This window comes from Polypterus senegalus, chromosome 13 (assembly GCF_016835505.1).
Source record: "Polypterus senegalus isolate Bchr_013 chromosome 13, ASM1683550v1, whole genome shotgun sequence".
Classification (NCBI taxonomy): domain Eukaryota; kingdom Metazoa; phylum Chordata; class Cladistia; order Polypteriformes; family Polypteridae; genus Polypterus; species Polypterus senegalus.
In genome coordinates this window covers 23,261,219-23,274,315 of record NC_053166.1, presented here as the reverse complement: position 1 = coordinate 23,274,315, position 13,097 = coordinate 23,261,219, and the positions used below count along the sequence as shown (strand labels likewise).

The 13,097-nt window shown below is 39.5% G+C and overlaps 1 protein-coding gene across 1 annotated transcript in view; it reads right to left on the bottom strand.

Annotated features, from left to right (window-relative positions):
* Positions 1–3,727: 3,727 nt before the first annotated feature.
* LOC120543290 (protocadherin Fat 1) overlaps positions 3,728–13,097 on the bottom strand; it is an 83,308-nt gene continuing 73,938 nt past the window's right edge. Inside the window, exon 8 of the mRNA XM_039776326.1 lies at positions 3,728–4,275. Coding sequence (XP_039632260.1) covers positions 4,252–4,275 — 24 coding nt within the window. The 3' untranslated portion in view covers positions 3,728–4,251. The remainder of the gene's footprint in view (positions 4,276–13,097) is intronic.

The following is a 13,097-nucleotide window of genomic DNA, read 5'->3' as shown; positions in this document are numbered from 1 at the left end:
AAAACACAATTCAATTTACACAAGAATATATCTGAGTAAACTGACAAAAAGAAAGCACGTTATTCAGTAAATGACAAAAAGTAAATAGCCTCAAAGACTTGCATGGACCTGAATAAATCATTTAACTAATAACAAACTATACAGTTAATTTTCAGTCCTTTACTTCCTTCATTTAACTCCACAGGGCTAACGCACTGAGTAGTTTCAAACCTGGCATCTTTGAAAGAAGACTTCAATATGCCTAAACCTTATTGTTCTGTCCCCAGAGGTTGCAGATAAACCTGAAACTGCATGTCAGTTAATACTTCTTTTCAGTTTTAAATTCAACACACTGAAGGTATTATCTGATGCTTAGAAGGTTTGAAAGCCGTGCCAATACAGAAAAATTATATATACTGTATAATGGAAAACACAATGATGTTAGACCTGCTTGAAAGTCAATGATAAGTAGAATTGTTGATTTGAATGATTTATAGAAAGTGCTGGAGAAGGAAGTGTTTGAAGATTCTCTAGCTTGGTGAATTTCTGTCTAATTGGCAGTAGCCATCAGGTTTTTGTAACCTAGGAATAGTAACTCGTTTGTATTTTGTTCTGAGCTCTTCACTTGTAATGATGATGTTGTTCCATTATCCTGTACCATTAAACAGTCCCCCAAACTCAATTAGATTGACTTCTTTTCTAAGCTGCTTTATGATAAAGGTGTCTGTTAAGCAAATGCATGTAAATGTAACTTAAAAATTAAATGTGATCAAAAGTACACTAAACTGTACATTGTAGAGGGAATGGGGATGTGAACTGGTGGTGTATTTAATAAGTGCAGCTCCTTGCAAATGTCTAGACACCCCTGGCCAAATGATATGTTTTGTGGACATTTGTAAAACTTTTGACAGCAAACAAGCTAAAATATTGGTATTTTTATGAAAATATTCATATACAGTTTAGACTTATTTGATGAATTAAAATAATGCAGAAAAAATGCAAATGTTCTAAGACCTCAGGGCTATGGTAGTCAGGATGTTAGCAGGGTCTGGTTTAGTAAGTTAGATGTTAAAAAATTTGGTATTAGGAATTATCAGCTCATAGCAATTCCATGACCTAAGAAATATTTTAAATCTTTAAACACTACACAACACTTAACAACTTCTAAGCACGTGACCGTGGCTATGAAAATTCAACTAAATGATACATACAAAACAGTGGAAGGCTTTGAAAAGAGACCAAAAAATTACCAGATAGCAATTTATATAATCAGAAATGTCTTTAAGAAAAGGCAGTAAATGAGAATCATGGAAGTCAAGAGAAGATCTGGAAGACCCAGAAAAAAAAGACTGTATACTGTGCAGGAAGGGCGAAGCAACACCCAAAGGACCTGCAGACAGCTTTAGCTGAGAACGGAGTGGTGGAGCACTGCTGTGCCTTGCAGCATCACTTACACTGATATAGTTTTTATAAAAGAATTTTATCTGAGGTCTTAAGTATGCATTTTGGTACTTAGTGCTGTGGACAGATTAAACAAAAACTGAAATCTTTGTCTACAACAATAGAAGGTTTGTTCGAAGAAAAACAAAGAGGAGCATTTGAAGAAAAGAACACCTGGCCAACTGTTAAGTGCAGGGTGGATCTTTAGTAAGATGGTATTGCATGGCCACTACCAGCACAGAAACCATTGTGCAAGTACGGGGAAGAATGGATTCCACCTAATATCAAAAACTTCATGAATAGAATGTCAGACAAAGGATACACTCTACACCCTTTACATAATTTGTAAGCAGAATATTGCAATAATGTTTTACAGATAAAACTGCCATGCATTTATGCTAAACAGCAATGTCTAGGAAATGATTTAAAATATTATACTGGTACCAAAGTTACATCATTAAAAATGTGGTGATTTGACTGGGGTATACATGCAGTATATGTAGGTTCCCGGCTTATCCCACATCTACGTACTCTTTCAAAAAATAGGAATTTAGGCCAACCCACGGCTCTTTCATAACAGTCTGAACAGAGTAATGAAGTTGGTGTAAATCTGGTTAAAGCCCATTTAAAGCAATACATCATGTACAGTGTTTACCTATGGAGTCAAATAAGAGTGCATTGGGTAATGTAAAGTTAATATCTATTAAGAAGAAGAAATACACAATAGTTATAATCATAGTGAAATCTTAAGTATGAATGTTTATTATTACAATTAAACATACATAAAAATCCAGAAAAATAATAAATCAGGGATCCTCAATTACAGTCCTGGAGGGCCGCAGTGGCTGCAGGGTTTTGTTCTAACCCGGCGGCTTAATTAGAAAGCAATTCTTGCCAATAATTTGATTTCATGGCTTGTTAGTGTTTTAACTCTGCCATGTCAGGTAATTCTCATATCCTAGATTTTCTTCCCCTTTCTAAGGATATCATCCTAATGATTTGAAGGCTATAATGGATGAGTAATTCTCAGTCCTTCACTTTCCTTCCAAGTATTTAACTAAACCCAATAGTGCATGATAAATACACACGGTGTAAATGGAAACAAGCTAAATGGAGAAATGCTGGTCTCTTTTGTCATTTGCATGTTACTGCTAATTAGGAGCAATTAAAAACCAAGAGTACAACTGTTTAAGGCTAAAATAAGCAATAAGGGGTTCAAAATCTTAACGAGCGAGACGACTAAAATGAAGCAGAAGTGTGACTTGAGCAATAAGGGCTTCTTATTAAGCAATTGGGTTGGAGCAAAAACCTGCAGACACTGCGATCCTCGAGGACCGTGATTGAGGATCCCTGTAATAAATGATGAATTTTATAAAGAATAATGTCACATAAATTTTTAGTTTTTTTCTGACTGCTGTGAATAAAAAAAATTAACAGTATAAGTGCATAGCAGTCTATTATAAATGGGAAAATAAATTGCAGATGAGGTTATTGTCATTTTTGCAGGTATAGTATTAGTGATCTAAAAAATTATAACAATTTTTAAACTCATCAAGAGTTATTAAGCATTTCTGGAAACATAAATAGTAGCAATGTAAGTAAATTATTTTAAATCTAATTTTACAAGTGTTCTGTTATAGTTGTTTAATCTCACACAGAAATATGCTGCCATCATTTACTATGAATGCATATTAAATTTTAACAACACCCATTTCTAAAAAGCCTACTTGACTATTCAAAAAACGGTTATAATTCAAATTGCTATAATTCATCAATCAAGGCTCTTTATTGTATTAAGTATGGAAATTGTTAACATTTTTCAAATCGCAAATATCCACCCTACTGAAAGTAATAGTTTCAGTAGGACACCTGCTGGAAAATGTTTTTTGTGTTTCTGGTAATGCATAATAATGCAGTTACAAACACATTAGAATACATTTTTTATAATCTGAGAAAAAAACAAAAAGATTTTTTTAAGATTAGAAAATTACCTTTATATGTTGGTAATCATAGTATGAAAAAGTAATTAAACTAATGATTTCTTTAACAGATCCTTTAAAATATTGACCAATTAGTTTAACTTTTACAACACTGCTCTGTCCTCAAAATTAATGTGTAATATCCACATTTCAAGCAAAAGCATATGGTATTATGTACAGTTTACTCAATGTCTTTTAAAATGTAAAATTTCAGTTCAACAAGTAATGCGTTGATAATACATATTTCTAAATAAGAAACTGCTATAATACTAAAACCATTTCCTCTCTGCTTTGGTATGAAATTAACACTATCGCATTTTTACAATACAACAAATAGAAGCTTCTATTATACAGCTGGTCTAGATGTAATATAAATTGATCTACAGTGGCTTGGTAATAAGGAAATTCATCATTGCATTGGTTAAAAAATCTAAAAATGTTGCATAAGAAGTGGGTAAAATATGGAAGACCAGAAGAATAACAGAAGGGGATTACAGCACACCATAATCAATATTCCTTAATAACTATTAAAAGACAATCAACATAAACAACATAATCAAAAATTAACAAAGGATAAAGTTTAGATCCTAAAATGATAACAAGATATCAAAAGACTTGACCAGGACTTGGAGCATGTCTGTTAGCTGTGCCTCACACTATGTTAGAATACTTTAGGTGACAGTTCTACTTGATATCAGGGAACTGCAAAAGCATATGATGCAGGAGATGTGAACATTTCTGTGCAAGACAACACACTTTACATATCTTCAGTGCAGTTTTTTCCTCAAATGATGCTTTTTCGTGGCTGGTCCAATCCAATTATCCCATTGACGTTTCATCTGCAAAGCTGACATCAGGGGAATCCTCTGTTCGTCTCCTGTAAAAGAGAAGGCACCATTAGGTTCAGTCAGATGTCAAAACTAATGTTTGTCTCCTGTTAAAGAGAAGGCACCATTAGGTTCAGTCAGATGTCAAAACTAATCAGCTTCATGCACTCTTACGTCTTCAACCAAAACAGCTTTTAAATCATTTTTAATTTATTATGGCATGATGAGCATTTTGCATTAACAAATCATAAGAAGAAAATGATACAATTCCAAATCTTGTACCATTTCTGGTTATTCTCCTATTTTTAATAAGTAGTGGCAAGATGACCTCCAACAACACCCCTAAAGAAGACCTCTATTCTGCAAATTGTTTGTAATTCTATAAGGTTCTTTTATTTCAAACAAAATTAAAGTAATTGTCCACCTTAATAAATGAATAAGTGTCTGTTTGTGTGTCTGTGTGGCCATCCACTTGCTACAGGGTTAGGGAGAAAAATGTAAAAATAGGCAAAAGATGCAGAAGAAGGGTCAAAAATCAAAAATGATAATAAAACTACCAAATAAGGGTCAAAAATAAGAAATACAAATTGGTCCTATCAGCTGTTTTCAATGTGCCACTGTCCATAAATAAATGTATGTATATATATGTGTGTGTATATATATATATATATATATATATACATAATAAATGAATAAATATAGCTGAAACCACACAAAGCATCTGACACAGAGAACTTGACAGGGAGATGAGGAGAAACATGTGGAAGATGACTCTGACAGGCAAGTGTTGATATGCATTGTTTGGTCATGAGTATATAGCCACACACATTGGGTAGCCAAAACCCCAACAAAACTAGGCTAAAGTCACTAAACCAGGCCAATGAGGTAGTGACGACCTCTGCACTTTCCAAAGAAAACACTTTAGCTATAACAGTGGACAGTTTTAAGAATAACACCGAAAGAAAACAATGAAAACGGGTAATTCTATCTGATGGGAAAAGAACCACCGCAACAGAAAGTAATCTGTTGTGTATTATTTTACCAGACCTAAAGAACAACCAATGAATCAAGTAAAAGACATGATGTCTGTGTTGATTACTTAGCACAGCCATTTTTATATACATATATATGTATGTGTGTGTATGTGAATATATATGTATATATACACGTATACATCTATATATAACTAATATATACAGCTAATTGGCTACAACCTACAGAAGTCCTGCAGTGAAGTGAAGTGAAACTGTATTAGATGGGTAGCACAGCCATTTTTTATATACATATATATACAGTACATCCGGAAAGTATTCACAGCGCATCACTTTTTCCACATTTTGTTATATTACAGCCTTATTCCAAAATGGATTAAGTTTATTTTTGTCCTCAGTATCCTACACACAACACCCCATAATGACAACGTGAAAAATGTTTACTTGAGGTTTTTGCAAATTTATTAAAAATAAAAAAACTGAGAAATCACGTGTAAATAAGTATTCACAGCCTTTGCTCAATACTTTGTCGATGCACCTTTGGCAGCAATTACAGCCTCAAGTCTTTTTGAATATGATGCCACAAGCTTGGCACACCTATCCTTGGCCAGTTTTGCCCATTCTTCTTTGCAGCACCTCTCAAGCTCCATCAGGTTGGATGGTAAGCGTCGGTGCACAGCCATTTTAAGATCTCTCCAGAGATGTACAATCGAATTCATGTCTGGGCTCTGGATGGGCCACTCAAGGACATTCACAGATTTATCCTGAAGCCACTCCTTTGATATCTTGGCTGTGTGCTTAGGGTCGTTGTCCTGCTGAAAGACGAACCGTCGCCCCAGTCTGAGGTCAAGCGCGCTCTGGAGCAGGTTTTCATCCAGGATGTCTCTGTACATTGCTGCAGTCATCTTTCCCTTTATCCTGACTAGTCTCCCAGTTCCTGCCACTGAAAAACATCCCCACAGCATCATGCTGCCACCACCATGCTTCACTGTAGGTATGGTATTGGCCTGGAGATGAGTGGTGCCTGGTTTCCTCCAAACGTGACGCCTGGCATTCACACCAAAGAGTTCAATCTTTGTCTCATCAGACCAGAGAATTTTGTTTCTCATGGTCTGAGAGTCCTTCAGGTGCCTTTTGGCAAACTCCAGGCAGGCTGCCATGTGCCTTTTCCTAAGGAGTGGCTTCCGTCTGGCCACTCTACCATACAGGCCTGATTGGTGGATTGCTGCAGAGATGGTTGTCCTTCTGGAAGGTTCTCCTCTCTCCACAGAGGACCTCTGAAGCTCTGACAGAGTGACCATCGAGTTCTCGGTCACCTCCCTGACTAAGGCCCTTCTCCCCCGATCGCTCAGTTTAGATGGCCAGCCAGCTCCAGGAAGAGTCCTGGTGGTTTCAAACTTCTTCCATTTATGGATGATGGAGGTCACTGTGCTCATTGGGACCTTCAAAGCAGCAGAAATTTTTCTGTAACCTTCCTCAGATTTGTGCCACGGGACAATCCTGTCTTGGAGTTCTACAGACAATTCCTTTGACTTCATGCTTGGTTTGTGCTCTGACATGAACTGCCAACTGTGGGACCTTCAATAGACAGGTGTGTGCCTTTCCAGATCATGTCCAATCAACTGAATTTACCACAGGTGGACTCCAATGAAGCTGCAGAAACATCTCAAGGATGATCAGGGGAAACAGGATGCACCTGAGCTCAATTTGGAGCTTCATGGCAAAGGCTCTGAATACTTATGTACATGTGCTTTCTCAATATTTTTATTTTTAATAAATTTGCAAAAATCTCAAGTAAACTTTTTTCACGTTGTCATTATGGGGTGTTGTGTGTAGAATTCTGAGGAAAGAAAATGAATTTAATCCATTTTGGAATAAGGCTGTAACATAACAAAATGTGGAAAAAGTGATGCGATGTGAATACTTTCCGGATGCACTGTATGTGTGTGTATGTGAATATATATTGTCAGAAATGTCTATGGTTCTTACCTTGCCGGGATGCCTAGAGGGACCGGAAGGAGACATTAAGAGCTTCCAGGTCAGGAGGGCACAACCGCCCTGGAGCAGGAGAGGACCACGGGAGAGGAGGAGAGACTTTCCAGCTCATTGGGACCTGTGGCCACCACCAGGGGGCGCCTTAAGGCTCCTAGAACCCGGGAGAACTTTACTTCTGCCACACTTGGCAAGATGGCGGGGGAACCTGCCAGGGACACCTGGAGTGCTTCTGGGGCAAAGGACAGCACTTCCGCCACACCAGGAAACTCTGCCGGAAGTGTGTCCCCAGCCACCTGGAGCACATCCGGGCAGGAATAAAAGGCGCTACCTCCTAACAGTTGGGGAGCTAGAGTCGGGAGCGGGAGCAAGACGAAGCTCCCAGGAAGAGATTGGCAGCTAAAGACTGAGGAAACATAAAATTTATTGGGGAGATTTAATTGCTGTGTGCATTGTGTGTGGTTTGGGACTTTATTCCTGTATTTGTGACTTTTATAAAAATGTGGTCTCCGGGCAAATATCACAATATGTACTAGCTACGCCACATAATTATGTACTAATGGGTGAACACTTCCTGAAAGACACAGATGTCCAAACGGGGTGGGTTTTTGGATACGACTGTAAGTGAACAAAAAGAGGGAACTTTGGAGAGAGCAACATACAATTATCTGTGACTGAAAACTGGAGGACCGCCGCCGTGCCCCCACCTCCCAGAGCAAGGGACGGTGCTGGACGGCGTCCCTCTAAGAAGTTGGATACCGACCGCTCGGGGATCGCATAACTATTTAGCAGGAGGGAGTCTCGCTCATTATCAGAATAAACCAAACAAATCGCTCCGCCAACTAAGAACGGCCATGCACCACCACTCACAGAATCGAGATAAAGCTATCAATCTGTCAATCCTCTCCGTGTCCGGGCCAGGTGAGGTTACCCGTGTTGAGTCAAATTAAGCCGCAAGCTCCACTCCTTGTGGTGCCCTTCCGTCAATTCCTTTAAGTTTCAGCTTTGCAACCATACTCCACCCGGAATGCAAAGACTTTGGTTTCCCGGTTGGCTGCCCAGCGGGTCATGGGAATAACTCCGCCAGATCTCCAGTCAGCATCGTTTATGGTCGGAACTACAACGGTATCTGATCGTCTTCGAACCTCCAACTTTTGTTCTTAATTAATGAAAACATTCTTGGCAAATGCTTTCGCTCTTGCTCAAATTGTTGGTGGGCGGGGCTCTGTCGAGCGTATCACATGGTCTGTCTTGCGTGGTGCTTCTTGCGTGCCCTGGTCGGCTGCTTAGTGAATTATATATTCTTGATTAATGAAATCATTCTTGGCAAATTCCTTCCCTCTCGCTCGAGTTGATGGTGGGCGGGGCTCTGTCATGCGTATCCCATGGTCTGTCTTGCGTGCCATGGTTGGCAGCTTAATGAATTGTTGGTGGGCGGGGCTCTGTGAGTTGGCGGGCGTGTCTTTTTCTTGCATGCGTTTTGCTTGCCAAGGACTTAGTGAATTATATATATAGATATATACACGTATACATCTATATATAACTAATATAAACAGCTAATAGGTTACAACCTACAGACGTCCTGTAGTGAAGTGAAGTGAAACTGTATTAGATGAGTAGCACAGCTATTTTTTATATAAGCATAGTTGATATTTTTATATATATACATGTATATATACATATACATATATATATTCACACACACACATATATACATATATATATATATATATATATATATATATATATATATATATATATATATATATATATATATATATATATATACTGCTCAAAAGAATTAAAGGAACACTTTTAATCATAGTATAGCATAAAGTCAATGAAACTTATGGGATATTAATCTGGTCAGTTAAGTAGCAGAGGGGGTTGTTAATCAGTTTCAGCTGCTGTGGTGTTAATGAAATTAACAACAGATGCACTAGAGGGGCAACAATGAGATAACCCCAAAACAGGAATGGTTTAACAGGTGGAGGCCACTGACATTTTTCCCTCATCTTTTCTGACTGTTTCTTCACTAGTTTTGCATTTGGCTACAGTCAGTGTCACTACTGGTAGCATGAGGCGATACCTGGACCCTACAGAGGTTGCACAGGTAGTCCAACTTCTCCAGGATGGCACATCAATACGTGTCATTGCCAGAAGGTTTGCTGTGTCTCCCTGCACAGTCTCAAGGGCATGGAGGAGACTCTAGGAGACAAGCAGTTACTCTAGGAGAGCTGGAGAGGGCCATAGAAGGTCCATAACCCATCAGCAGGACCAGTATCTGCTCCTTTGGGCAAGGAGGAACAGGATGAGCACTGCCAGAGCCCTACAAAATGACCTCCAGCAGGCCACTGGTGTGAATGTCTCTGACCAAACAACCAGAAAGACTTCATGAGGGTGACCCAAGGGCCCCATGTCCTCTAATGGGCCCTGAGCTCACTGCCCAGCAGCATGCAGCTCGATTGGCATTCGCCATAGAATACCAGAATTGGCAGATGCACCACTGGTGCCCTGTGCTTTTTACAGATGAGAGCAGGTTCACCCTGAGCACGTGACAGAAGTGAAAGGGTCTGGAGAAGCCATGGAGAACATTATGCTGCCTGGAACATCATTCAGCATGAGCAGCTTGGTGGTGGGTTAATGATTGTCTGGGGAGGCATATCCATGGAGGGTCACACAGACCGCTACAGGCTTGACAAAGGCACCTTGGCTGCCATTAGGTATCAGGATGAAATCCTTGGAACCATTGTCAGACCCTATGCTGGTACAGTGGCTCCTGGTGCACGACAATTCCTGGCCTCATATGGTGAGAGTATGCAGGCAGTTCCTGGAGGATGAAGGAATTGATACCATTGACTGGCCACCACACTTTCCTGACCTAAATCCAATAGAACACCTCTGGGACATTATGTTTTGGTCCATCCAATGCCACCAGGTTGCACCTCAGACTGTCCAGGAGCTCAGTGATGCCCTGGTCCAGATCTGGGAGGAGATCCCCCACAACACCATCTGTCATCTCATTAGAAGTATGCACCGATGTTGTCAGGCATGTATACAAGAACACAGGGGCCATACAAAGTGCTGCGTACAATTTTGAGTTGCTGCAATTAAATTTTGGCAAAATGGACTAGCCTGCCACATAATTTTTTCACTCTGATTTTTGGGGCGTCTTTGAATTCAGGGCTCTGTAGGTTGATCATTTTCATTTCCATCAAACGATGTGGCATCCTTTCGTTCCTAACACATTACCCAGTCTATATCAGTATAGATATCCAGGAGGATTTCTTTTTCCCATTGAGATCTGATGTGTTTTCAAAGTGTTCCTTTAATTTTTTTGAGCAGTTTATATATATATATATATATATATTGTGGAAACCGTACCCCCAACACAGACAGACCGACACCAGGATGTATGAAACACGCTATTTATTTTTCCTTTACTGCACCACAATGCCTTCTCTCATCAACTCTTTCCTTTCTTCTTCTTTCACCAACTCTTTCCTTTCTTCATCTTCTTTCTTTTCTTCTTTCCCTCTTTCTTTCTCTCTCTTTCTCTTGGACCTCCTCCTCACAAGCTTCGTCTCCTTCCTCCCAACTCTGGCTCTCTGTCTGGAAGGAGGCGGCTCCTTTTATCAGGACCCGGATGAGTCCCAGGTGCTCCCCTTGACGTCACTTCCTGGTGTGGCGGAAGTGTCAGGAAAGCCCCCGGAAGCACTCCGGGTCGTCTTAGAACCGTTTCCGGGAGCACTTCCTGGTATGGCGGAAATGTTGCCATCCAGGACTCCCCAACTGACCGGGCGCCCCCTGGCGGTGGCCACATCCTCACACGGGCATCCCAGCTCCGTCTCTGTGGCCCCCAAATAGACCCGGGCGGCTGCCCTCTCGTGGCCGAGGAGAAGTATTGTCCCCATCGGGGACTGTCCATGCGTCCCGGCCGGGCAGTGTCCCCATACATCTCTGACAATATATATATATATATATATATATATATATATACATACACACACATATACATCTATATATAACTAATATATACAGCTAATAGGTTACAACCAACAGATGTCCTGCAGTGATTAAAGTAAATTTAGCCTTTCAAGTTGAAGCAATCAGCACAGGTGTCCCAACTTTTGTTGCTTACTTAAAAACCCTGGTAGTATATATATATATATATATAATTTAAGAATTTAAGACTTTATTGTATAGCATAGAAAACAATTGCGGAGCACATAAAGCCTGTCTCAATTCATGAAGTGAGCCCCGAGAGTCTAGAGTGCCCTGAATATATTACAGTTCTTATCTCTAAATGCCCCCTTCCAGACTAGGTTCCCAGCATCTACTGTATGGAGGTTCCCATGATGTTTTCCCCACTCAGCACCTTTACCCATAACAATCACCTGGTGTCCCAGACCTTCTCATAACAATATTCTTGCCCCTGGAGACATCCCCATAACATTCTTCTTTTTATAACAATATGATTAAATATGTAAATGATTACTTGTTGCACTAGTGTCCTGTAAGGCTATGGGTAACATAGTAAGCAGCTGTGCCAGTGAGCGGGAGCGTACAGCTGCACTGATAAGAGCTAAGCTGCAAAACAACCTTGACATGACACAGTGCTTCACGCTTATGAGAAAAGAAAAAAGACAAGTCATTAAAAATTACTTCTTTATGTTCACTCATATGTGCTACTATATCTTATTATTATACTATTATCATGAAGCTATATAAAGAAATATTGCAAATGCTACTGTAAAATATATATGTGCGTACTAATATAAAACCCATGCACGCAGGCAGCAGCATTGTTAAGTCATGGCACACAGCTGCACAGTGGTCTGACAGAGGCCAGACTACTGCTTACGTCATGGCACATATTCAGGAACAAGTTACCTAGCTTTTAATAATCAACTCTTAAGTCCCTAACGTGTTCAAAACGAACTAATATCATAATATATTATGTTTAATTTGATTGCCTACACTATTAATGAACTCTAATGCTTCTCTTCTAAATGCCATTTAAATTGCTTATATATTTTATACGCTAGCTTAACAGCTTACCCTTTGCTCACACAGGCAAAGGCCTTACGTGCAGTTTGTTTAGTCCTAGTAAAAAGCTCTGTTCCTGCAATTTTCAAAACAAAGTTTCCCTGCTTGCTTCCTCAGAGAGCAGGATGACCTCGTCTTACAGCTTGCCTTGCAGAAACAAAAAAAAAAAAAGCAAGTAGAAGGACAGACAGGCAAGAGGCCTCTCTAATAAAACTAATGGTGTTCTTTTAAAGTTGTTTCAGACCTAAACTTTTCATAGCTAAGAACACAAAACTAATAATAAAGCTCATTGATCCCAAATCAAAATTCTCAACAGCATCTCTGTGACAAGGTGGTTTAAAGCCACCAGTCGAGTGATGGATTCAAGAAAATATTCAAGTCACTGAATATCTTTGGAGTCCTTTCTGGTAAATCAGCCATTAAGAAATTGAAAGAGTATGGCACAGCTGTAAATCTTCCTAAAAGTACTTCTAGTAATGTCCATCAGAGGGATAAGCAAAACCCAGCTAATAATAGAGCAAATACAGAATCTTTATAAATTAAATTTTTATTGTCCAAACTCATTCTGTAACAAAAATAAAGCATCTGGAGGACAAGGGCAAAGACGGATTGTCTAACCAGTAAGGCAATCTAAAGCAAACACAGTTCCAAAATGTAAGGCAGAGAGTAATAAAACAAAACAGAGCATGCAGTCAAGAAATACCGAATCAAACGGCTACAAATCACAGAGAAACACAAGAACTCTAAAATTCCAGAGCCTCATTCACAAAGTACCACCAAGAACTGTGGAAGATCCTCCAGATTTTTAGGGCTGAGGGCAGTTTCTGGCAGTGATTCAG